The 27,692-nt window shown below is 39.9% G+C and overlaps 2 protein-coding genes across 12 annotated transcripts in view; both read right to left on the reverse strand.

Moving 5' to 3' along the window:
• Positions 1-1,104: 1,104 nt before the first annotated feature.
• Positions 1,105-14,255, reverse strand: LOC119898791 (PDZ and LIM domain protein 3-like). Its single transcript, XM_038713023.1, has 7 exons — positions 14,080-14,255; positions 7,770-7,921; positions 6,847-6,931; positions 6,538-6,725; positions 5,033-5,160; positions 4,111-4,222; positions 1,105-1,588 (listed from the first exon to the last, which is right to left on the reverse strand). Exons 1-7 carry the CDS (start codon positions 14,170-14,172, stop codon positions 1,399-1,401), a joined length of 948 nt encoding a protein of 315 aa, XP_038568951.1. The 5' UTR covers positions 14,173-14,255; the 3' UTR covers positions 1,105-1,398.
• A 3,067-nt stretch (positions 14,256-17,322) lies between these two features.
• sorbs2a (sorbin and SH3 domain containing 2a) overlaps positions 17,323-27,692 on the reverse strand; it is a 69,104-nt gene continuing 58,734 nt past the window's right edge. For 8 of the 11 annotated variants that reach the window (XR_005443638.1, XR_005443634.1, XR_005443639.1 and 5 more), the window contains 6 exons: positions 27,457-27,585; positions 26,848-27,042; positions 25,438-26,454; positions 23,404-24,679; positions 22,973-23,010; positions 22,632-22,735 (listed from right to left, as the gene is read on the reverse strand). Coding sequence is in view for 3 of the 11 variants with exons in the window: in XM_038713024.1 (XP_038568952.1) it covers positions 25,408-26,454; positions 26,848-27,042; positions 27,457-27,585 (1,371 nt within the window). In the remaining 8 variants the exon portion in view is untranslated. Of the gene's footprint in view, positions 19,690-22,628; positions 22,736-22,972; positions 23,011-23,403; positions 24,680-24,742; positions 26,455-26,847; positions 27,043-27,456; positions 27,586-27,692 lie in introns of those variants that run through there. The other 3 variants (XM_038713026.1, XM_038713025.1, XM_038713024.1) reach the window with 2 other exon arrangements.

Consider the following 27,692-nt stretch of genomic DNA (forward strand, 5'->3'; position numbering starts at 1 on the left):
GATGTCAATCAAATAGACTGACTTTGTACACTCCCAGAGTTCTGAAAGTGATCTAATCAAATTGGTGACTTCAAGTGAAGTCACCAGTGTGGTTTAACCATGGATGTGCCAGGTTTTAAAACTTTAAGAAAAATTGAATTTAATGGATCTAATTTTGCTTTTTTTGTGTTTTGTTGTTTGATGAAAACATTTTGTAGAAAACATTATCTTCCATCCAAAATCTAAGCTTGTAGTATCATTTACACCTGTGCTTTTTCTAATTTGACATGTCAAAATGTCTTTTGTAAAAAGGTATATGGTTTCATGGTAAATAAACATCCTTTGAAACTTCTCAAACCACTCCTGCAGCATAATTTACACTAATATACAATCTGGCTGAATAATTATTTTTGTTTGTAGTTTGTACAGTTATCTGCTTACAGCATAGTCATGACCATATTGCTAGCTGCTCTGTGGGGCTGTGCTACTTAACACAAACTATAGTTGAGAATGATGGGAATGTCAGTTAGTTTTTCAATGGCTTTCAAATTTTGACCTAATGATGGTGCTAGATGTAAAGTCCTGTGATCACCAGAGTTATTACAATTCATCCAGAGGGGGGCATGAATATGTGTGGACCAAAATTCATGGTAATCCATCCAATAATTGTGTGAGACAAAAATAAAAAAATGTCAATCTCTTGATGGCACCACAGGGAAAGTCAGGGGATCAAAAATGTCAGCAGGCGTTATCCTCTGGGGACCACAGATGTCTGTGCAAAATTTAATTGCAATCCATCCAATAGCTGATGAGATATTTCAGTCTGGACCAAAGTTGTGGACCAACTGACAAGCTGAAATGTCAGAATTGAAAAGATGAACATCCATTGATTTTCTCATTGTCTCTTTGATGTGCTTTGAATGACAAACTTTGTGTAATGTGTAAAACTGTACAACTCCACTTGTAAACATTTGATCCATCTCTCGTTTCCTTTATGACTATTTGCATGCTTATACTATAGCTACGCTGGGTTATGCTGCTTTTTTGGTACAGCCTTTCTTCTCAGTACGTTGCCATATGGAGGCTATTTTCTTTTAATAATGAAAAAAATATTAAGACTTTACATACAGATGCCATCTTACAGTATGGACAAAGGTCTTTATTGGAAAGACACCAAATTGTGAGAAACCGGCAAGATGAATGTAGCAAGTCTCATTTGTGTTTTGTACTCACTGCTGCTACATCATACTGTTACATTCAGAGAGAAAAGTGTATTCTTATATATGAAATATTATTGCACACAGACACCATGAAGGTGCAGATAAACACATGACACAGATGAAGGACATAGGGGTGTTGGCCAAAGTGTATCTGTGTGTGTGCCTGAGTGTTTGTGTCTGTGCTCATAATCTGGGGAATCTATGCAGAAGGAAAAGTTGTGATGAGGTCGTGTCCCTCCGGTGGTCTCATTCTAGCACGAGCATGAGTCTCGCAGTACAGCTGACCCTCCACAAAGAAATAGCCCTTCTGTTTGAGGTTGATGTCACAGTCGGAGCACACAAAGCATCCAGGGTGACGATATTTGTCTCGAGCTTTCACCACTGTCCCACTGCAGCACAGAAGACAAGAGGGGAAGATGTGCATCTTTATACAGTAAAGGAAATTATTTTCAGCAAGTTGATTGTTGTAAGGTTTACAGAATTGTAGAACAGTATGTGCACGACATACACCTCTAAGTTTGCAAATGTAAGCGATGGACAAAATAATAGGAAAACATATTTCCCATTTTACTGGAAATCTTGCAGTATTTTATTGAGGACGCTATGTGTGTGTCTGTGGAAATCTGATTTGTTAAACATGATGATTCACAAAGACTGAATTTTGACATAGATAACTTTTAAAATACCTCTTTAACATCTAGCAATCATATGCAGTGCATGAATATCTACTAATTTTTTTATAAACACACTATAATCAAGGTTGGGACTTTAAAAATGTAATCTGGTACAATTACTAATTACTTGTTTAAAAATGTAATCAGTGACGTAATCAAAGTACCACAAAATAAAAGTAATGTAATCTGATTACTTTTAGTTACTTTTGGATTACTTCAATGCCAAATAGGCAAATGAAGACAAGAGAAGTATCAATGATGCGTCGTCTGCTCAGTGTATTTTTAGAGAAACATAGAATATCAAAATCTCCCATTCCCAAAATCCATGTTTAAAATGTTTTTATATGACATGCTGTGCACCATGACACCACTATGGCAGTATCTGGCCCGTTAATGACAAAAAATGTTTTGTAGGTATTCTTGATGACATTTAAGAGTTTGTCATTTGGAAAACCATTTTAAGATGTTGATGACTCATTCTGCACTTATTGTATTCATTTAGCATCCAATGAAAAGATATGTCAATATGACGCTGCTGGAGCATAGTGTTTCTGATTACTGTACAAAAACACAACTTGTTTTCACAGATTTTGGTGAAACTGGATCATATTTGAAGGAGAAATATTAGAAATATGAAGAAAATATTGTTTCTAGTTTTCTCTCTGATGTCCCCCGGCTGCTCTGCCTCAACTCTGTGATTCACAGAGTTTCTTGATGTACAGACAGCTTTACTTGTGGCATAAGTTAGTTAACAGCCGACTTAACTAGCTGCTGTTGTTAGCTCAGTTTGCTGTGCAACCACTGGTCATGTTAGCGCTGCCCGTACAGGGAGCTCGGACCACCGGGGGAGTGTTAAGAGTTTACTTTACACTGTATAAAGGTGTTTACACCTTTACTCGAGCACTGGAGGTTTTCAGTACAATGGCAGGGGGACCCACCAGGGAGTGATGGCGGGGTGCAGTACTCTGGTGCAGCGCCTGATTGGGAACCCAGAGCCGGGCGAGCGGGTAACGACACCTCGCTCAGCAGCTTCGCAGTGAACACGGAATCAAACTCTTTGCTAAACCGTAACTGTAGCATATCTGCCTGTATCTGTGGCTGGTTAGCCGTACTGCTAGTGGTTCTATTAGCTAACTCAGCCCCCGGGTGCCAAGAGCCAAACCCAGCAAAGAAAACCACCTCAGTGCTGTATTCTCAGTAGTCACACTGGCCTCTCTCAGTCTCGGAGGCGGGGGCGCAACATTAACACACACTAGGCGCTACTAGCGAATGTAAACGCCAATCAATATCTGCGACACGTCCCTCCCTAGCTTTGGGTTTTTACCTACACAGTCTATGGTTTTTACTAAGCCGGAAGCTTCCAGTCGAGACGTGAATCCAACGCGAATGTCCCTCAAACCTGCATTCCATTGAACGACCAGCAGGGGCGACTCTTCTGGTTGCAAAAAGAAGTCCAGTTCAAATAGAAAAAATGGTAAAATGACCCTACTTCCTACTTCTTAACTGAATAATTACTAATGACGATACAATAATGAGTTTATGGTCTCAATCGCTAATTTCCTGTCTTTTGCAATACAGCATGATGTTCATTTAGAAAATTATGGTCCCATTTAGAGGAAAATAGACCACAAAGCAGAGTATGCTCCAGGGCGGGATTATCTATGATTGACAAGTCGTTACCATGGTGACCTGTCAATCAGACTAGAGTGGCTCGTACCCACGGCACCGTGTAAATTTAGCCAGCGCCGTTGAAAAAGATTATTAGGAGTTGGCTGTTTACTTTCTCTGGTGAGTAGGGCTTACATTTAGTTTTAAGACTGTTGTTCGCTAGACAAAATTGTCAGCCCTGTTAAAATGACAGTTAATGTGAATTACAGATGCACCTAACTAAGCAAGCTAGCTAGCTCCACACACGGCCGTTAGCTCCACCGTCAAGTGTTTATTAATGTATTTGCCAACCATGATAACTCCTCCTATCAAGTATCTTTAACTGGTGTATAAACTGTTGTTTTAATGAACACTTGATAACACAGTAAAACATAAATATATCAGATATAATGACACATGATAAATAACTACATGATTAACGTTACACACATGAACACTGTTAATTCATTTCTATACATGTATGTGGTGTTGCTGTACTTGTTCCTGTAATGTTCTCCACCCTTTGTTAGTATTGACTCATGGAGGCTATGAATGTGAATCACAGATGATTTCGTTCTATTTTTACTCACACAATCCCATTCCCACACTTGTCGCAGACGGGCAGTTTCTGCAGGTTTCCTGTGGGCGGAGTTGGTTTGGTTGTCGGGGCTTTTACTGTCCTGGTCACAATGGGACGAGTGCCTGCCCACATGGGAGAGAAAGCACTCAACAAAACAACTCTGTACTTATACATGATTGGAGCACATAAATAAAAACAAAACAGAATGTCCTTATTGGTTACAAGCACATTTCATAACCTCTAATCTATCAGGGCAACATTTTTACAACTTCATTCAAGGAAACACATGGAGAAGTGCTTATAAAGACGTATTGTGTAGCATTAACACTACACTAATTAACTAATAAGGGAAACACATGGCGGTGTGACTTATAATGACAGATTGTGTAGCTTCAACAGTGTCTGTTAATAGACCAGTTACATCGTAATCGCCAGTTCTCAAAATATTGCATAAATGATTTAGATACAAATGTTATGCATTGGTAAAGTGTATTTTTGTTCCATTATATAATCAAGAGTGCTGTTAATTGCTTGAAAAGTCATCTAATTTAGGTAAGGTAAAAATCTGTGTAGATGTGCGTTGATCAAATTTTGACAGCCCAGAAATTGTCATCAGATGCTAAATCTTGATTGGTGCCCCAAAGTATATGTGACAGCCCCTGTTTTTGCAAGAGAGCCCCGCTAATTTGAAACCAGTGAGAAGAGAGGAGACAAAAAAAGAAATGCAAAAATCTCTCATGTGAATTAACAAAAACTGATTAAAACATTTCAGGGCCATTAAAACATCTGTACGTGTTTCTACAGTGAGGCAGTTTGTCTTTTTGTCTCTCAGCAAACGTACAAATATTTGTCAGTACAGTCATTAATCATTAAATCCTGTAAGATGTTTTTGTGTTGTGGAGGAAATTGTCTGGGAAAGAGGAAGAGCTCACCATCACTGTCAATAAACTCCTGCAGGGCTTTGAATGAGCCAGATTGCCGAGGCTCCTGGGGCTCCTCCTGGTCTTTCTGTAACATCTGGTACACGTCAGAATCCTCAATGCTGGTCAAAGTCCTGGGGCTGAGCAGCGCACATACATACAGAACAATACCTGGTTAGAAACCAAACACAAAATCGCATGCTAGTATGTATGACACAGACTTTCTTTGGTCCGCCATATAATTGTGACAAGTCCATCTTCTTTTTCCCAGACCACCATAAGTCACTTTCATTAAGAGGGACTCCTTCATGCTAGTGGCAGAAATGATTGCAATCTTTACTGCATTGCCCTGAGTCTTTTTTAACTTGTGGTTACTGAATGAAGGAGATCAGGTGACAATAACCAGCTGGATATTGTCATATTGCCAGCACAGTATGTCAACCTTAAAAGGAGAAAAAAGGTTAGAAATCTGGTTCATGAGCTGGACCGCATAGAGGAAATCAGAAAGGAAAGAGGATATTGATTAATTTTAGCTGAGTTTTACAGCATGCTGTCCTTTTCATTTTGTTAGATTATGTTTTTGTAATCATGGTCTTTTATATAATAATTATGTGGTGTCTGCTGGTTATAGTGGTTATGAAAACATTACAATGATATCTACATATCTACTTTTCCATGTAAAGTAGCCTAGAAGTGATGTAGAGTGAGTCTATATTGTCTCCGCTGACATGACTTAGGTTTGATGTGATATATGTCTTCTAAAGAAGTTGTGGTTAAGTCGTGGAAAGATTGATTCCTGTGGGCTATGGTATTATATTCTTGGTGGTGACACACCGTATATCAGGTTGCCTAATGAAGTTCACATGAACGGAGGGGAAGGCTGAAGGCTAACGGTAGCACATGTGTGGCTGTATTAAGATACTCAGCTGACAACTTCAAACAAACCAAAGTGAGTGATTCCGGAGGTGAGTCATGTATAGACCAGGTGGACTAAAGTTAATGTAACAGCAGAAAGAAATCTACAGGAAGTAAACCCTGTGAGGCTGTGATGATCACTCCACACCAGAAACTAATAACTAAGGATCCTTAGATACTTAACACTAAGGGGGAAACACATTTGCCCTAAGGGTGGTGCCAGAGGAAAGGCTATTTATGTTGAAACAATTAGTCAATTGATATTGAATTCTGTGACTATTTCATCAGGATCAGGATACAGTATGTGTTTCCAAGGTCATAAATTAACCTCCAAGCTCATTTCATTTGTAGTTTGGCAGAAAAGTTATGTATTATTTAAGCTTCTAATCAAGCAAACATGCCAACATCTTGTTCTAAGATGTCACTGCTTGTCTCTGTTTTTACGACTGTAACTCTAATATATTTGTGTTTTGAACTCTTAGGTCATACAACACAAGCAATGTGAAAGTCTTTAGCTTTGGAACATTGAGACTTTATGGTATGTGTGACGCAGGGCTTGGAAAAAAACCTGACTGCCATGAGAACAGAGTGAGAACCATCACCTCACAGGCTTTTGGGGAACCAGACCTCGGACCTGGCCCTCCATGGCGTCCTGGATGTTGCCCGAGGAGTAGAGGCCTATAGGAGTGTTGTAGGCTGTGCTGACCACCTGACGCTTGTCATCGATGTTCGCTGCCGCAACAAACGGCTGAGCTCTACGGTTGTGAGCAGCACCAATTGGTTTATATTCCTGTTGGGAAGAGAAGGAAACCAGGTAATTACAGAGACAATTATGGGATAACTATGTGAAGCTAAATGGCTGCTGTATGCTTTAACAAACCTGAATCAGCTTCTCACAAACTCTTACAAACCTGCTGTTCTGCTTCCAGGTTGACTTTATATGGGTGAGCTTTACCTTCGTTCACAACACGTGGTGACCAGAGTCTTGATTGATTCCTGAAAATTAAAAACAGACCCTGGTCAGAAGTTCATTTCGACATGACTGACGAACTGACTTGAATGAGTCTGAATGTGTGTGAGCTGTTTATAATTCCAACCTATAAAACATTTAAACTGAGGTTTAAACTTCTCCTTACATGTTTGACTTTTCCTGCCATACCATAAGATACTTTTTTTTTTTTTTTTACTTACAGCAAGGTTAAAAATATTTTCCTTTCATGAAAGTTTTTATAACAGCAGTCTAACTGATGTTAGCACAGATCTTGTATCATTTTCTGTAAGTACAAAAAAAAAGGGATATATTAATTTCTTGAATACTTACTGTACAGCACAGTCGTATAAAGATTAGTATGTTGTTCATACTGCATAGCAGTGGCTCACAACCTGGAGGTTGGCAACCACACAAATGGATCACAAGATAAATCTCAGGGGCCGTGAGATGATGGCATGCATTTCTATTTATTTTTCTGTTTACTCTTATTTCTTGTGAATTACTAGACAATTTTGCCTCTTCGGGCCTCCATAAATTATATACATAAAACACTTGCACACAAATAACATAACAAGGGTAACAGGCCAAAAACGTATGGAACCCGGGCACAGTAAAAGCAACAACTGTACAATATGTAAGTCAATACAATACCACAACAACGGCTTTTTAACTTAATTTAAAATTGAATCAACACAAACGTAGAACAATATCAGCTTCACAAACACAGTAATTATTGCAAGGCTAATGTAAAACATTTCAGATTTCAGTGTACTGTGCAGACGTTGCCTTTACTGAGTGGGTCCACCACCTGTTTGTGGCATGCTTTTTGTTTCTGCATATAACCTTTCAACAGTAAGACAGAGCTGATTGGTGGAGTCTTTTATCTTGTTCTGGGCTTCACAGTGCAACATGTCTGCGGCTGGGACTCCCTCAATGGCCAGGATGACATCACCAGGACACAAGTTTGCTGCGGAGGCTTTACTGCCGGGTGTGATCTGGAAGGGAACAAGAAAGAATGGGAGAGGAATGGACAAAAAATAAAGACTGTGGCTTTAGGTATTCAATGAGATGATCCATACAGGTGACAAATTAAAAGACAATACACTAGTGGAGAAACATAACAAATACAAATGTAAGGGCATGAATGGTCACCAGGTCTCATTGCGTGAGTCCTGTCTACCATCATTATCAAAACGTAAACTGAGGGAATATATGTAGAAAGATTGATATTTATCCCCTCCACGGTGGTTCAACACCTTACTAAGATGCTTTGTTTTTATTCCTTTGCTAAGTCATTACCCATTTGTATACTGAGAAAACAGAGGGACTGATTATTTCAACAATCAGACTGATATCAGTTTAATCCCCTGAAAAATAAATCCACTTTTGCGTTCCAACCACAATCAAAAATATGCCTTGCTCAAATTCAACTGACATCTCTGATTGCTGGGGGTCATGAGAAGTTTGGGACCTAAAAACAGACTCATGGGGCAGAAAATGTTGGATAATCCTTGATTTAGCTCTTCAAGAGGTGAAGAGAAATAAATCTGTTCTGTTTTTCATATAAAAGTTATTTCCCAGTTAAATTGTGTTTATTGTTTGCAATACAATAAACCAACAAAAACATTTTCATGTTTGCATACAACTTAATGAGTTTCAGCATTTTAAACTCCACGCTGACTCATGAGTCCCATTTTAGTTGGACCACATTTTTTTTTCATAACAACCACACTCAGCATTCAATCCTGGTTTCAGAAACCTCTTTAAAATGTTATTTACTGGTTGACAGAAAATTGTTCGCTTAGAACAAAACCGTAACATTATGTGAGAGAGTAGCTATCATTTGGTAACATAAATAACACAAAGAATCAATGTGTCTTATCTACTGAAAATAAATTCTAATTTAAGTCCCAGCCCAGTGTATAATGCTCTGGAGGATGTCTTCTAATTTTGTCAGCCAAAAAACAAAAAACTGTCGCTCCTTTGCTTTATGTCTCTTTATAAATTGTATTTCAAGAGTCCAGTATGTACAGGTGGGGCAGCCTGGTGAAAGGTTTTGGTCTGTTCTCCATCACTGGCACTTAATACAGAACTCAGCTGCAAAGCCCCTCCATTCATGTTCCCCTGCTGGGATCACAGTTTTATATGTTTTCCTGTTCTTTCTGAGTCTCACCTGGCCCAAGTAAAAGACAAAACGCAGACTTCAGTCACACTTGTAACAGAAAAGATTCGGGCCAATTATGACCTAAATCTAAAAAGAATTTACCACACAAACTCTGCAAAACACTAACTGCTCTCTGAGATGCAGGAGGAGGGTTCCCACTGCGGGACGGTATTACCCTGGTTGGTATGCATGTGTGTAAACTGTCTGGCCCTTGTCTTGGAGATAAAGTAAACATGCACTGCTTCCCACTAAATGACAGTATCCAGATGGAGTATGTATTCTGTTAACAAGGAAGTGATCAAAAGTCATAAGAACCATCACAAGTCATCAGGGTCACAGTGAATACCTCAAGAGGCAGCTTCAAAAGCAACCGAACGTTCCCACTTACACTACACAGGCCATGACCTATGCTCAGCCATATTGCATTACGGGACATGGGAAATTTAGCTACACTGGGATGTTACATTGAAACTTCAATTAGGTCATCTGCCTATAAATAACTGGATGAAAGTGCTAAGGGGATGTCTCATGCAGCCAAAGAGGGAGCAATAATTTACAGTGGAGCATTTGTTGGAGTGCTGCTGTCTGCCTGTATTTTTTAATGCTCAATGTGCGTTACATGAATCTGTGCACAACTATGCTTTTTATTGGATTCTTTTGTTTCCACACACCCCAGTTGTCATGTCAAACATATGTCTTTGTTAAATTTACAACCTTCTTTTCCTTTTTTATCCCAGTCTGTTTTCTTTCATGCTTCTTTGTATATTTCTTTCTCTCTCTCTCTCTCTCTGCTGTTTCCTTAAGGAAAAAGGTTTAAAAAAAAAGCTTTTTCCTCCTTCAGTTTTGGGGATTTTTTATGTCGATCAGTTGAAGAAGGAAAGGGAGGGAGGAAAGGTGGAAGACACAAGGATGTCAGGGGAAAAAGGAAAGAAATAAGGAAACAAAGCACTGTTACTTTGAATGCCTGAGTACAATTTACTAATATTTGTCTACGTGCTTGTTTGTAAGCAAAAAAAACCCAAAGTATAAATGAATAAAGTGAGGAATTAAAAAAGAAAGAGAGATTTAAGTTACACTAATAAGCTATCCACAGCCATGGGGAAACAAATCTAATGTTTTCTCATATGACTTGAAATCCTTCATAAAGAGGTCACATTATGCTCATTTTCACAGCTGTGTTTAGAGGTTGTACCAGAATGGTTTTACATGGTTAAATTTTCCAAAACCATCATATTTTTGGGGTCGTACTGCACATTGCTGCAGCACCACTTTTAACCCTGCGCGTTGAATGCTTGATTTTAGCCACTGAGTGAAGCATCTCACTTCTTTTCGATCTTCGTTGGGAGTTGCACATTCGCAGTACGTAGTTAAGGACTACTATCTGATTAGAAGGAGAGTAAGGCAGGTCCTGACAAGCAAGGCAGTGTGATCAAAATCAAAGCCACTTCAGCCAGTAACCACGGATTCAGTTCAGAAGTATATGCTCCCGAACCAGTTTCGCAACCTAGACTGGAGCAAGACATTTCAGAGTGGTAAGTATTTAATTTGTAACAAATTTATCTTTCACACATAACAGTTTAACTGTGCACCGTCTCTGCATCAAAGTTACAGCTTTATGTCCATTGATAGAGGGTATCTAACGTTCAGTAGGGAGGGTGGCGGTGAAGGGAGGCAGCAAGCGGACTTATTGTTACTGTGTGTGCTGCAGCTCAGTGTGTTCTTCCAACAGTGTTTCTGAGGGCGTGCCTGACTACCCGCAAGGCGAGCATTATGACGCGTGATACTGAGTGATGCAGATAGGTTCCGGAAGTAAAGACTGGACTTCAATTGAGTTGTTTTCAGGCGGTTCAGGAGCACTGCTTTCTGTGAGAGATAATAATAACTTACTTTGGGCTTTTTCACTTTGCAAACCTATTACATGGACAACAAGACATATGACACAATAAAGGTTAAAGGATAAGCCAAAAAGTATAATATGACCTCTTTAAAAGGAGTACTGCAGCTATCTACGTAGTATTCAACTTACAGCTGTACTCATCAATGATACTTGCAATGTGTAAACTTAGTGACAAAACCTCAGAGCATTATAAGCCGACTCAGCAGTTCCCCTCAGCTCTACAAGAGCATTTTAGCACCTTTCATTGTTTTGGCTTTAGCCAGCAACTTTACTTATTTGCCTTACTTACTGCAATTAGATACTTGGTTCTTTCTCACCACTGTCATCTGACAGCAAGCAATCATTTTCAGCAAATAAGCTCTGATAAATCTAAATGTCTGGTACAAAACAGCAGCAAGACAAAGTTAGTGATCAGTTCATGAACACAGTGGAGCATGTAGCTGCTAAAGAGCCCGACGTTTCCCTCAGGGGTTGGTGGTGGCTAAAACCGAGCTAAACAGATAGTGACCAGAAACATGACTCCAAATAAGACTTTTGTATTTGCTTGATGTGTTCATAGGTAACAACTTGCTAACACTTTCGCCAGAACAACTTTATAAGTTTATAAATTGTCAAAAATAATGTTTGCATCTTGTCGGTGTGGCCAAAGTCGCTAAAATATCAATGCATGTTTAAAATTGTTAAAGTTGTGAGAGGCAGATTAAGAGAAGAGTTGATGCAGCAGAGCATATCTTGACTCTGACCGTGCTATACTCTTCCCATAATGCACTCTTCACACCCTCCTTCCCCTTTAAATGCCTGTGTCTATCGACGTCCCAAGTATAAATAAATTACTTTTGTGTCCACGCTTAAGCCAAGATAACCCTGATGATGTCACCAGGGTTTGTTTCTCAGACTTTTACAGGATCAGTTGTACTCAGCAATGACATGAAGATAAAAAAAAATATTAAGCTGAGTGCCCCTTTAAAGCCGCTGTCTGTTGAAGAAAAAGATGATAATCACTTGTGTTTACTTTCCTCAGCCAGCTGGGAACACCGGCGGGTCATAAAGAGGAAGACGTTCCTGACCAAAAATGGCAGTGAAGGAAGACACTGGATTCACTTGTACTTAAATAAACCCTGAGGGTTCACAGCAGCAACAATTCCTTTCATTTGTCTCATGGACAGTGAATGCGCTGGTGAGGTGTTTTGTCTGGTATGACAGAGATTTTCACATTCTTTTCTTTAATGTACCTCTCTCTTACACTTCAACACTTTGCTTCTTGTATTACTGCTCACATATCGTTTACCCTCCCTGCTTCCTCACTCTCTCCCATACCTCTCCTTCCTCGTCCATCCCAGTCTTCTCTCATCACTGTTCTTATATGGGCCACTGAGTGTCCGCTAACACAACAGGTGTGAGGTTATTGGACAGAGCCAGTGGTTCAGAGACCTAACTATGCATTTGGTCAGGATAATTCCTGAGGTCTTTCCCTAAATATAGACACACGTAACCCCAACAGAGCAGGATTACTGGGTCTCCTCACATCTGATCCTGTGTGATAAAGTCTGAATGCTGATGAAGACACAACTGTTCATTATTCAGAATGTTTACTTTGCAGAGAGAAAAAAAAAGAAGGTAATGCATAATAAAGGAAAATACAGACATTTTATACTACAGTGGAAACTCTAGATTGGTATTCATGTTCATGTTTCTCTATGTCATGTAATTCTGTGCATATATATTTTTTTGTGTTTTCCCTAATGCAACAATTCCCCTCTTCTGTATTTCCTTCCTTTGTTTCTTAACTTAGCTTAGCATAAAGACCTGACACAGGTGGAAACACCTAGCCTGTTCAGAAGTAACAAAATCTGCCTACCAACACCTTTAAAACTCACGGATTCCAGTCTTTGTGCTAAGCTAGGTCACTAGCCCTTGCTAGATATTTACTGTACAGTAACGGGAGTGGTATTAATCTTCTCATCTAACTCTTAAAAGTAAATAAGAAAAACATCTACTTTCCCAAAATGTTAAACAACTTTTGGAATAAAGTCTTATAATAACTGCCTGGTTATTTCATGGCTACATGTGATTTCGTTGTTTGGCTGTTTTTGTGGACTATAAACAGGAAATACCAAACAAGTTCCAGGAAATAGTCATTTTCATCAACAGATGAAGATAAATTCTAATTAACAAATCAGAATCAGCAGCCAAAACATTCTAAACTGTTTGCCCTTTTCTTTCTAACCAAGTATCTTTAGTGAAGTAACTGTGAGTTTGCTTTATAGTTAGGTTTAATTTTACACATGTAATCTGTCATCTCAGTCTGCAGTGATGACAAGTGGCATGATGCTGCATGCTGACCTCAAGCTGCAGTTTACTAGCTCTGGAACAGCTGCACCGTTATAATAGGTGCACATACACTAACACTGTCCTCATCTTCTCCAGTCAAATTCAGTCATCTATGTGTTAACTCGGCTTTCAGAATGATGTCCTGCATGTGTGGAGGATTTAAACAAGTCTGTCTAAACATATGAAGTGGATTCTACAGCTGGATGATTCTAGCTTTCTTTTAGTCCACATTTTTCATCAGGTTTTAGTCAGAATTGATTAACACACTCAAGACTGTTCAGGCACGATGTCGTGACCTCACTGTGCTTCCAAATTCTTCAGTCTGAAATCCACTCAGTGAGACATTTGTGTGTGTGTGTGTGTGTGCGCACATGTCAGAGTACGATGTAATCTGCTATTTGTATCTAAGCCTCTTGCATTTGCTGTAGCACAGGTGCAAACCCCATACCACACTGAGTCCAGACAGACTCTTTCTAGAATGAACCCTCCTGGAAAGACGGTGTTAACGCTAACGCAAACACTCACTCCTCTGGACTGGACCACCAAAGGATTAAAGCACATTCATATTTTAGATGTTTGGCAGACGTGCCACAACAGCAGAAACATTGTCAAATCCTTGATCATCAAACTAGTAAGGAAGTAAAAAGTAAAGACTTGTTTTGATCTAGTTATTAAAAGGAAGATATATTTTTTTGCAAACTGAGTCCTATACCACTTTTCATCTTTTTTTATATAATGGAGACGTCTCATCACTCACTCACCCTGGAGATGGTCAGGGGTTGGTTGAAGTCCTTTCCTCCAGCCAGGCGAAACCCCCAGGGGGCCGGACCGTCCAGCACAACATTTAGTGGCATGACCTTATAATGTCTCCCCGCTGTGAGATAACAGCACAGGCAGTAAACTGCAGGCTGCGGGGAACACAGTTAAAGAGCAAAGCAATATCAAAGTGATGGAGATTTTGAACCATGTGGGAGGGGGCAGAGGGAGGAGAATGGACAGACACCGCCCCAGGAGTGAAGTAATTGGTCAGATTTTGGGAACTAGCTCCTAAGCTGTTTGACCAGCACTTGCTCGCCAGTTTTCCTATGTCTGTTTGTTGAGCACTTTTTCTTATTTCTTCTTTTCTTCCTCACTACTTCTCTCTCCATATAGAAGCCAAGGTTTTGCCACTTAAATCAGGTGCTACCAAAACGTCAGTTGTCCTACTCAAAGCTACAATTAGGCTCACAGCCTGTACCTATATGGACACTTGTAGACAGAATGAGGATGTGACAGCCCCTGTTGCTTCTCATCCCTGGGCAGCTCAGTCTGGCTGGCCTCCTCTCGTTTTGGTTGACGGGTCTTGCTGCTCCTGTCCTTATTTGGTCTGGAAGTACAGCTCCACTCTGGAGCCCTGGAGGTCCCACAGGCACATTCCAGCCACTATTGATCTGGATGGGACCCAGGACTCTCACCCTGAGCTTGTTTACAATCCAGTTCAACACACCATCTCATGTTTTCTGTGTCTATACAGAAACAGGGTCTGGTTTGCCTTTGAAAATATTTTTTTCATCTCTCAAAAGATTTCCTCTACGCTACAAAAAATGTCTTTGCTCTTTGTTTATGATCACAGTGTTTTATTCCAGCCAGCTGAGGACATTTTTCTCTTGTTTCCACATGCCTGCATTATATCCAGAATTATAAAAAAACACCAGAGGCTTTCTGTTGCTACTAGAGCACTTTGTCAACAAACTGTGAGTAAGCCTTGTTATTCTATGTCAGCACTGATAGGCTTTCGCTCTGAGTAGGGCATGTAAATAAATGAATACAGCGCCAGTTAAAACAGTTGAGCACATTCAGAATCGCACCACAAAATCCATCATGTGCGTAAAGCACTGAATATCTTACTTCATGCAAGTAACCTATTTCAAAGTGGACCATATTCATGGTTTGTTTCTGCAGTTGCCATGCCGATGTACGTCAATGACAATTAAGTGCAGTTGACGATGGAGAATTCTTACACCAGCATTTCTCTCTCTGGACAGACACGCAAGAGTTTCCTTATTTTTACACTAATTCTCTCTCTTTTGTCTCGGTCACTAATTCACACCTGTAACAAAAGCATGTGAGCATATCATACATGTCCACTGTCAAAGCCAGTAATACTGTCCGGTTGTGTTTGCTTTACTTGCCAGATGACCTATGTAACCTTTATGTAACACATATCAACTGAAACACTGGTTAGATCATCAATGCAATTTTTTCAAGAGCTTGGGGGAGTCCTGCAAGGCCTAGTTTGCCATGTCCTACCTGCAACAATTTTAAAAGCATCATTAAAAACAAAATCATTAAAAGTGTTTCTGATTTTAGGCTGTGAAGGTTAAGTCACGTTTGAGAGTTACATGAATCTGTAACTAAACAAACTCTTAGTCACTAATTGCCATCGGTCACCAAACTGCAAGCACTAGGTCTGGGAGCCAGTCTTTGTTGATGGATCAAAGACTTTCTAACTAACAGACCCCAGCATGTCAGGCTTGGCCAACACTGTTCCTCCACCATCACTCTCAGCACTGGGGTCCCGCAAGGCTGTGTTCTTAGCCCATCCCTTTATTCTCTGTTCACACATGACTGCAACTCCTCCCATGTTTCCAAAACGCTCATTAAATTTGCAGATGACACAATCATAGTGGGACTCATAACCAACAATCATAAAACTGCATACGGAGAGGAGGTTCAGGCACCAACAACCTGGTGCAAGGACAACGACCTCATCCTCAACACGAAAAAAACAAAAGAAATCATAATAGATGGTGCACAATGGTTTGTACATCAATGGAGAGGAGGTGGAGAGAGTACCTAGCTTTAAGTTCCATGGAGTACACATCACTGACAATCTAACCAGAGCCTGAACACAACCCACATCATCAAGAGAGCCCAGCAGAGACACAGCAAGCTTCCCCAGAGACTGCTGATCAGCTTCTACCGCTGCACAATAGAAAGTGTCTTGACTTATTGCTGTAGGCTACTGTGTGGTACTCCAGCTGCACTGCTGCGGACAAGAAAGACCTGCAGCGTGTGTTGAAGACAGCTGAGAGGATTATCGGCTCCCCCCTCCCAAAGCTGCTGGACATCCACATGCAATATATTTTACTCTATTTATTGTTATGCAATGACAATAAAGAGCTATCTAACTATCCATCTCTCTATATGAATTCAGAGTATTGCTTAAAACCTTGAAGACTTAACAGCAATTTTTCAGTGCCCTCTCTAGTTGAAAGTGTTGCAACCATAACCACATCCAACAACGATGTCATGGTGTACTGACACACCCTGGAGTACACTTACACATCACTGCAGAAAGTTGAGAGGGCGATAAGATAAAGAAGATAAAGGACAAGTCTGGTAATACTTTATATATTTGTTATTGTCAACAATTCCAATGAATACACCAAAACTAACAATGAAATGATCGCAATAAGACCTATTTTCTGTATTGCAAAAGTCTGATATAGCTTATTCCGCTCTGCCGTGGACATCCGTTATTGTCTACAAACTATTGTTGTTGTCCACAAACTATTACAAACACATCAATGAGCCTCAGTGTTTTACTGGGCAACATGTTCATTAAAATGCAACAGACAGTCGGGAAGCCATACAGTGCTGAGATTAACTATTAGACAGCTGATTTTGGTCTTTTCATGGGTTTTGTGGAAAATAAGAAAAATACATATTACCAGCCTCATCCTTTCGACCACTGGAGGTCAGCAATAACAAGATTTTCAGCTGTTGTGAGTTTGCTTTTTGAGGTTAACCATTTGTCAAATTTCATGAATGTGACGTCTTCATACAAGACACCCTGTGCCTCTATCGAGTTTTCATAGCGATCAAACTATTTTGTTTACATTCAACATTTCTAACCAAAACCATTGTGCAATGAATCTTTAAATGTCATAAATTAGATTTCTTTTTAGTCATCAAAAAAGATAGTTGTCTTTTCTGTTAAGCTGAAAGAAAAAAAGGAAATATTTCATATACCAGCTGGATTTTATTAGCAATACAGCCCCATAAAACCATCCAAGAAATGCTAAGATATTGTAGAAATACTTAGGTCCAAGAGTGTGCATTGAATTTGATTTAACATGAATAACATATAAGATTTATATTTTTATTACATGTATAAACATCTTAGGAGTCAAATTCTTGTCTTCAATCCAAATTTGTTTCAAATGTTGTATCAAAGGTAGACTAGAGGCTTACTGTACGTTTTGACACTCTCGAGTTGGTGATCATGTTCTGTGCACACTTTCACACGCTTTCCTGACGTTTTCTAGACTATATATGCATAAATTAATTTTTTGCATCACAGAAGAGGTTTACATATACATGGCTATTAAATTAGTAAGTTGGATGTAAGGCAGCAATCACCAACTCTACTCACTCTACCTACAGTGACCTCAGTTTAAATATGTCACTGGCTCTTAAAAGGACAAATAACTGGAAAAAAAGGCCTACATGCCTGGCTACAAGAATAACTTTAGAAGTGTGGAAATTAGCACCACTGATGAAAGAAGAGAGGAAACCAAATGTGATGATGGGTGACAAAAAGCTGACTTTATAAAGCAAGTGGATGTTGGCCATTTTACAGCTCTCATACAAAAGGCTTACAAAAACACTACAGACAGACAGACAGACACACACACACACACACACACACACACACACACACACGTGTTCTCAAACTAGCTGAAAAAGTGGACGACAGGGGATGATGTATAATGTGTGAAGGATAAAATAAAATATATCTTAAGGTGCTTTAACAACTGTTTTGTCATCAGTGTCCATCCTATGTGAAACACGTAAAATGAGGAAAAAAAACAAATCAAAAACAACATAAATCATATTCACTGAGCATGACAAGATTAGATGAAAACTGCCAATTATTCCAAATAGTATATAACTACATGAAACAGTGACCCACTCACTGACAACAGAGATGCCACCAAAGTCTAGTGGAAAAACTGCAGTTACATGACTGCAGTGTTTGATAGAATGTCATCTCTTCCTGCATCTGACTTAAATAATCCAACATAAAACATCCTGACACCTGGCATAATTGTAGCCCATGAACTATTATTGTGTTACCTATCTCATACAATACTTTACTTGACAATTATACAACTATCCTTCAAATGTGGGGTTTCTGCTGTTGAAAGATGTTAATAAAGCAACATGTTGTTCTATCCTTTCTAGAATCATCTTACAACACAGTATGACCAGCACTTGTCCTCTAATAAATATAATACCTAAAGGTTGGTAACCTTTTTGCATACACTTTTCAAACATGACCAATACAAGTCCCACAGTTGTATTAACCTGCAGTGTGTAAAATCTGACGTGAAATTTGAGATAAAACAAACACTACATTGTGTTAACGTTTCGTTAAAGTGCATCAATCCTACGGTGAAGAACCAACAAGTTGAAATTATTTTTGTATTTTCCTATCTTATACTTTAAATCTAATGTATAAGGTTTAGACAGCAAGTGCAACAGTGTCAATGATATTTCTCCCACTTCCTCATTTGCAATATTTGAAAAAACAGCTTAATAATGATTAACGATAGTGTTTCAGAACAAATATATCCCCAAATTCTTATCAACCAATCAATACCTTGGGTAGCACATAACATTGATACATGCACAGTCTTTATCAAATGTAACTGTGGGAAGTAACATCCTTTTACCTGAAATATTGGCTGCATGGCTGCAATCCCTTGAACACAGTTCATAACAAACCTGCTGACAGAATACTGTTTTAACAACACTCTGCACTGAATGTCTTTGGGGATATTTGTAATTTAACACTGAAATGAAATGTAACAAGTGTTTTAAATGTGAGATACTGCAGAAAAAAAAAAGGTGATCGTGGTGAGCTCGCTGCCCTTTAACAGAAAGAAAAGCATCAAGTGCCCTGTTTTCTTTCATTGAGTGTTTGCAAAGTTCCTTCGAGATCCTTCCATCACTGTCAAAAGTTAAAGGTCACTGACTGGAGCACAAAGTTTGGGTTCTCCATGATAGAAAAATAAGGATAAAAAGATAAGATTAAAAAAACAACATTATTTTATAGAAGTCTTCCATTAAAGATGGCTAGTTAGAGCTAAATGTTCTGTCTGTGTGAAGCTGACGAGCCACACATACACGCAAACACATAAATGTGCCACAGGTCTTGTGGGGACCAGTGTTGGGAGGTGGTGTCCTGCAGGTGCTGTGCTGAGGGCGATGAACGTGTCACAGAAAGGGGGCAGGGTGGGACTCTGGAGTCTGGAATCATCATTATAGCTGCTTTACGTAGTTTCCTGGGAACGTTCCAAACAACTTGCTCCTCCGAGAGGTCCCTTCAAAATCAAAGAGCAATACAATGAGATTGTCAGTGCTTGAAACTTAGCAGTAGCTCTCACTAATATTATTCTAGCTCACTGCAGTCTGGAAATAAGCCAAACATGGAGATCACTCAAACTGAAACAGATTAAAACATCTTTAGAGGGCAAAGTTTTTCATACAACAATGTAAAGATTAACACGGTAAACAGATTCTCAGGACTTTCAGACTCAGCTGTGCAGGATTATTCTCATCTCTTTAAAAGCCATGTTATCAATATGTGGTGGGATCACGGTGACATCTAGTGGTCTCAGTTTGTTAATATTTAAGTTCTTCTACACCAGTGGTTCTTAACCTGGGAGTCGGGACACCCCTGGTGGGGGAATTTTAAAAAAGGCAACTAGCTAGCTAACGTTGATCCCATGAAGTGAGTAAGATGGAGGTGTATGTGTGTGTGTGGTGGTGGTCCTCAAAAAAGAGTCAGACTGCCAGAAAGGTTAAGTGTGTAGACAGTTTGAGCATCTATTACAGCATCATCTAAGACATGTATCTAGTATTATACCTACTTGCCTGTATAATTGGTATGGTTGCGGAAGTATTCAGATCCTGATTTGTATTGCACAGAGAGGTTTTTCTATACCTTTGTCCAGCCCATGTATATCAATCATGGTAGGTGAATAAAAGAAACACCTGTTTGTATAATGCAATACAGTTCAACAGCTCCTCAAATTGCAGCTTCATAAATGATCAGAAAGTTGAATCAACAGTTTTAATAAAAAGCTCAACATTATAACCTTCATGAAGGGAGGATTTATTGCAGGACTGTATTTGTCTAATAAATCTAATTAACTGGCAACAGTGTGTACATGAAGCACAAAATGATAAAACTTGAGTAAAGTATCTTTCATTTTTGTCTAGTTATCCTCCCCTCACTTGTGTATTTAAGTCTTTGTGCTCCCCTCGTCTGTTGCCAAGTTGGTCTTTGTTAGTTTGTTAAGCATTCCAGTCCTCTGTGCCCTGTGTTTCCTGTTTCCTGGGATTATCTGCCTAACTTCTTTGGACTCCCTGGATTTTGATTCTTGCCTGCTCCCCTTTTGGATTAGTTTTTTTTTTGTAGACTGCTTGCCTTGTTTGACCCTTGCCCGCCTTCACCTTTCTGTATTCCAGTGAACTCAATGTGTGAGGTCCCTATTGAAACTGAAGGGATTATTTTTTCACCAAACGTAGCACATAATTCAGACGCTGCGAAAAATTTCATATTTTATGGGTTTCGCATATGGGCGTGGCAAAATGGCTTGCTAGCGCCCCCTACAGAGCAGTCCCCCGGACAAAGTTTCACCTACGTGTATGAAATTTCCGTGGTACGTGTATCATGGCCAGTCATTCAAAAAAGCCTTTTGAAGCGATGCCCGACAACCTACAGGAAGTTGGCCATTTTGGATTTAATGGTCATTTTTGGCGATTTACACACTTTGTACTTTAACAAACTCCTCCTAGGGATTTAGTCCAATCAAATTCTAATTGCACTCTAAACCCACTGACAATTAAAAGTTATTCAAACGGTTATTACAAGTCAACCAGTTTGCCCGTGGTGTGTCATCGAAAATTGGTCATAAAACAGGAAGTTGTTATAACTTCAGTACACATAATCACATCTGCACCAAATTTGATAAGTGTAACAATAGCCCCGCCAACACATGTACATGCCAATATTCACTCAAAGTCATAGCGCCACCTGCTGGCAACAGGAAATGACACGTTTTACGCTGTAATGTACTACTCCGAGCAGGTTGGACATATGAACTTCAAAACTGTCCCAGGAAACCCTTAACACATTGATGAGGCCATATTGTAAAATTTGTGAATTTTTGGTTAACGGCTTGGTGGTGGCGTGGCGGCAAAGTGCCATGCTTCGCCATGACACAGGAAGTTGTTGTAACTTTACTGTACATGCTCAGATCTGTACCACACTTTACATGTTTCAGAAGAGTCCCGCCTTGAACACATGTACATGAAATTTCTGTGGCAGATGTATCATGTCAAGATGTACAAAAAAGCTTCTTGGAGCGATGCCCTAAATCCAACAGGAAGTCCGCCATTTTGAATTTTACGGTTTTATTTTTGGATTTTTTTTACACACTCCGTACTTTAACGAACTCCTCCTAGAGAATTAGTGCGACCGACTTCAGATTTTCCCTGTCTACTCTAAAGCCATTGACAATTAAAAGTTGTACAAACAGTGAGTTTTCGTGGACTGGCGTGCCGTGGCATGGGTTCCAATATCGATGATTTGCCATGACACAGGAAGTTGTTGTACCTTGACTGTACATGCTCAGATCTGTACCACACTTTACATGTTTCAGAAGAGTCCCGCTCCGAAAACATCTACATGTTCAGTTATACTCGTAGTGCGAAGTGCTATGTAGCGCCACAAAGGGGACACAGGAAGTGATGATTAACACATTTGTGCAGCATCTGAAGCCCGTGGCAAATTTACAGTTACACCGGCAGAGCTCCAGAATCTGCAAGGCAGCCGCATCACACCTTGATGCGCTACACGTGCAAGGGCCTGCCCAACGCTGCTTGCAGCTTTAATTTTATTATTAAAATCATAGAACAGAACCTGCTCGGCCTCTGTGTTTGGTGCATCTGGGTCCCCTCTCTTGGTTTTCTCGCTTGATTAACTGTGACAAAGTGGTTCTGATCCAGTTATACATCATGGATGTACAGTAAAATAATTAATTCTCATACATATTTGTTTATTCTTTTATTGACTACATTTTTAGGAGCTGTGCCAATGTCTATAGAAGAGACACTATACTTGAATTATTCACTTGCCTGCTCTCTGTTGTATTGCTGAACAGTAACACAATGAAAATAATGTTTTTTTTTTAAAAGGCATCAACTAAAATATGTTCCTAATAGACAAGAACAACCCTGTATTCTGTCCTCTCACCAACAAACCAGCCGTCATCGCACTTCTCCATCACATCTACAATGTCGCCCTCCTTCAGCTCCAGCTCGTCCTCGTTGCGAGGCAGGTAGTTGTACACAGCCTGGTACCTGTGTTAGAAAAAACGATGGTGACCTGACACCCATGCTACAGTAATGCTACTGAGCAGTAATGCTATTTTTTGCTGTTATGTCTAATATGATCACCCATTTCTAATATCTGTTAAAGTAAATCTAACACTTGGTATTTGTTGATTATAATTACTGCACACATACTGTATACATTGCTAAGCCTATAGTTTAGCTCAAAGATATTATCTTTTCAGTGGAATAACAAATATCACTTACGGGTCTCCTCCACCATGAAGTGCATCTTGTACTAACCGCTGTGAGAAAGACAGAAACAGACAGGAAGTGAAAATGTGGCATTCCTAAGGCTTTTGTTTAGGGTTTGATGAGGCTGAACGGAATGACATGTGTAGTGTTGTCGCTTTACACGAATAAGGTATAATTTCATACCCACAGCTGTGACCAATTCCTTTGGAAACAAACATGAATAGACAAACCAACCAAACACTTCAATTGATTCGGCACAAATACTACTGTGTAAATGTACACTGTATGTAACCCCCCCCCCCCAAAAAAAACAGCACACTTTAGTATGCATGCTCTAGAACTTCTGATCTGTTATGAATGATATGGTTATTCTGAAGATTTCCTTCCTGCACAGAGACAAGAGTACAGTCAGAGCATGATTAAATGAAGACATGCCCCCCTACCCTTCGACCTCTAATGGACAGATAGGACCTCCGGGACAAGATGGGGCTACGAGGAGGTTTACCACCAACAACTGGATCCTGCTTAACAGGCAGAAAGACCAGAGGCAACACAACAATAATCTTAGAACATTAGGCGAGTAAGCAGCCTTCACTATGAGCCTAACACACCAAGCACAAAGCCTAATCACATGCTATAAAACATCATCCATCAGCATGCAGATGCCAAATTAAATCCTCCTAAACACACACACCATAGTGCAACCGACATCATCAACACACTAATTATAGGATGTTCTCTGCTGTCAATAAATCATTACTTCCATGATAGTGTACAATGTATGTTAGTGTACAAAAGATAAGGTATTCTCAGCTACAGCTGCAACAAACGATTATTTTCCATATCTGTTAATCTGTTGACAATGACATTTTAACCGTTAAGTCTATAAAGAGTACAAAATAATTGTGAAAAAAACAATTTACGAGGGCTCAAAGTGACGTCTTCAAATTGTACTTTTGTCCAACTAACATTCTAAAACCTAAAGATAGTGAGTTTACAATGATATAAAACTGAGAAAAAGAATCATATTGTCTTGGCATTTTTCCCGCTTAAATGACCAATCAGATTATTGTTGTCCAATGATTTTCTGTTATTGATTAGTTGACTTCAACCACAGTCTCAGCTGCACTAATGTCAATGACACAAAAGTTAGCAAAGCATATTATCAAACGAGTTCTTGTCATAATCCCTGGCATTACAAACATGATCTAAATCAATGCCATCATCTCCACATTCCAGCTTTACCTTCACCTTGGGAGACCTACATCCTGCATGGGGTACAGTTGGAGGAGTGGGGGGAGAGCGTGGAGTGGTGAGGGGGGGGGAGGCTGGTTTCAGGGGAGACAAGGCGGGATGGGGAATAGGCGAGTCTGAGTTGTAGGCAGAGCTTGCGGGGTGAGAGACAGAGCGCTGTGAGGAGACGTTTGGAGAGGGGTGAGAGGAGAGGACGGGAGGTGTCAAGACAGGTGGAGAGGGAGAGACTGGAGGTAGCGGTGATGTCATGAGGTGAGGAAGGGATGGGGGTCGAAGGGAGACAAGAGGAGAGGCAGGGATGGTGTTAGAGTCCTGCTGTTGTGACCAGGAGAAAGAAGGTGAAGAAGGAGTGAAAGAACAAGTAGAAGAAGAAGCAGGTGGTAAGGAGGTCAGAGGTGGTGGTACGGAGGGTGAGGGCAGGCTGGGGTGAGGAAGCTGTATCAGGGTGGAAGGAGACACATCAGCCTACGGAGGCAATGACACACAATTCAATTATGAAGCTGAATTCACAACATCACAGAAGCTCAATGCTGAGGAAATCTTTTAATTAAATTCTGTTAAAGTTTCAAAATATGGCTGTATTGTACGGAGCCTCGGAAGGGTCATGGAGGAAATTATTTTACATGGATTTTTTAAGTTGTACTTTTGAGTCTTTGAGTCTAAGAAAAATATAACACTTCCAACATAAATCCTTAAAAACATACAGCATTTTTTTGTCACAACAAAAGTTAAATGATCAGACAACTGTGTAAGAAAAGAACTAAAGGCTGCCAAAAGCACCATGCTGCCAAACAGTGATATTTTCTTACTTGAGCATCCATGCATATTTTTTGATTGTTAACACACAAATAATATGTGGAAAAACTCCTCCTCCTCACATATATAATACTTTATCCTTATACTGGCTATATTCAAGATCATTCAATGTTTACTATGTAGTGTACTACATTTACTGTTCATCATTTATTTGATGATCTACCCACTATATAGCACACTCATAAATTCCAACAACAACAGGCTTTTTCACAGCAGACATTTTGACTTGTCATAGTAGAAAAGGCTCAGGTGTTCCTAACAATTACTTGTAACATGTACTTTTATAAGAGAATCCAAAAGCTGGTATATTTTTCATATATATATATATTTTTTATATCCCTCCATCTCCATTCCAGGGCCCTGTAGTGTTTCCAAACTCAATAGATGCAGCTCACACCATGCTCTACCTGTGGACTGAGTCTCTCATTAAAACCTTTTATGTCCTCCTCTTTGTCTTCTCTACCATCATCCTCTTCCTCAATGAACAATTCAGTACATTCCCTTCCTTTCATCGATGGTAGTCTCTGGGACTCGACTGTTTGCTCATTCAAAGCTTCTGAAAGCCCTCCCCAAGTGATGGAAAGCGGCTCAATCATCACAGGATTGTGAAACTGCACCTCTAACCGAGCACCGCCTGTCGAGTCGCTAGCTAGAGTGACAACTGGGGGTTTCTCTGCTGGCTGATGGGATTCTTCTGCTTTTAGCTCAAACCTGCCCCGGGGTTCATTGACTAGCATAGCTGGTGGGGAATCTACCGCAGACAATCTTGAAAAGTCAGCTGAACTGGTACCACTATCCAGAATCATGGACAACAGCTCATCGTAAGGGTCTTTTACTTGCAGCTTGACATCAGGGATTTTACTGCTTTTGTGTACTTGCACGTTTGACTTGTGCTGCAGAGGAAATTGCGCTAGTGATTTTATTGGTTCCTTCACTGTGCAGGATAAAACCTCTGGCTTAGAAATGTGTAAAGTTTGGACTATTCCTTTGTCACTGTTGTATCGAAATGAAGAATCAGGCAGTGGCGAGGTAAATGAGGAACGAGGAAGGGGAGGTGGAGAAGGAGGTGGAGGTTGGGAGAAAGGCAGAGCAGCTGGGGTGTGACCTAAAGTGAGTCTCCCTTCTTTAAAAGGAGGAGTTCTGGAAAATGTCTGGGTTGGCAGGGCGGAGCCTCTTTGTGATGGCACAGGTGAGAGTGCCTTAGGCTCCTGAGCCTTTAGAAAAGGTGCAAGGTCAGCAGGGAGAGGGGGTGGTGTGGGCGGTACAGGTGTGGTCGTGAGGGAACGAGTGGGAGTGGACATTGATGGGTCCAATGTGAGGGACAGCCACTCGTTGGTGATAGCTTGCAGCTCAGGCCTTCTCAATGAGGGGTGAAGGGAGGGGAGGTCATGAGTAGTGGAGGATGGAGGTAGATGGTTGAAAGGCTCCATGTAGGTAAAGTAAAAAAGAAGGAACAGTGTAATTTATAAAACTGTAACACGGAGGTTTTGTGTGTGTGTTGTATGTCAACACAGAGCTTAAAAGCTATGTTTGCACCCTTATGCAGATGATGTATTTATTTAAATACATTCCCAAATAACTATAACATGTTACTTTTTGAGGATGTAAATTGTTTGTTGACATTTGTGATGCTGGTTAAAAACCAACACTACTGTTCACATGCATTAATAAATACCCCAAACATATAAATCAATCAATTAATTTATAAAGCAGCTTTTTTGTTTTAAATTTAACAAAGTGCCACTTAGAAAATGTGTATGTCTATTCCATTAGTTAACTGTATTCTGTTGTGTCACAATGTTGTAGTGATTCCCTACCTTGATGGGTGTAGAGCTTGGTGTCCGGCTACCAGGGTAACCATGTGGGTCTATTTGGTGGGCGGAGCTCTTGGACGGGGAGCGCTTGATGATGTCAACGTATGACACAGGAAAGATTCCCTGTTTGGTTGTATCTGGGATCTTCCCCTCATACCAGTTCTGGTCCACCTGCCTTATCACAATTACTCTCTCACCCTACACACACGCAACACAAACAAAATATACACACGATTTTTAATGCACTGTTGTAATAAACAGAACTCCAAAGTACTAGTTCTCATACTTCTTATAGCCACTGTGTAGAATTTTTTATGTGATCATAGCATGTTCAAAATCATCAAATTAGTCACATGGCTTACTTTTTCTGTAGACACTGATGATTTTCATGTTTTAACTACATCTGGATGATTACTTGTTTCTCAATAATTTGATAAAATGTGTATCATTTGGTATCCAGTCCAGTAAAACTCAAAACAGTATAGTTCCTCAAGAAATACAAGGTTTCACCTCATAATTATAAACCAATGTAAACCTATTACATTGTTGCAGCTTTTCATTTGCACACACACACACACACACACACACACACACACACACTAAACAGGCTACCTTTCTGAGAGACAGCTCCACATTAGTATCAGCATTGAAGTTGTAGCGAGCTACTGCCTCTCCAACTTCTCTGACATGTGCTGGCGGAGGAGGACGAATCGGCTGCTGCTTCTCTGAGGACGGCACCTTCTGTTCATGTGCATTTATTGTAAATGTGTGTGTTGAAGAGGGACAGAAGTCATTACATATAAGATATAAAATTGTGCACATCAAAAGTACTCACATACAGTTTATTA

This window comes from Micropterus salmoides, unplaced genomic scaffold (genome assembly GCF_014851395.1).
Source record: "Micropterus salmoides isolate LMB-PRFRI ecotype aquatic unplaced genomic scaffold, ASM1485139v1 Ms_hic_scaffold_12, whole genome shotgun sequence".
Lineage (NCBI taxonomy): Eukaryota > Metazoa > Chordata > Actinopteri > Centrarchiformes > Centrarchidae > Micropterus > Micropterus salmoides.

Excerpts from the sequence above, each read along its gene's own strand:
- LOC119898791 (XM_038713023.1), bottom strand. The coding sequence starts at position 14,172 with ATGCCACTAAATGTTGTGCTGGACGGTCCGGCCCCCTGGGGGTTTCGC. Across the intron at positions 6,932-7,769 it reads CTCTGTCTTACTGTTGAAAG|GAATCAATCAAGACTCTGGT; the intron begins GTTATATGCAGA and ends TTTAATTTTCAG. Across the intron at positions 1,589-4,110 it reads AAGTGTGGGAATGGGATTGT|TGGGACAGTGGTGAAAGCTC; the intron begins GTGAGTAAAAAT and ends TCTGTGCTGCAG.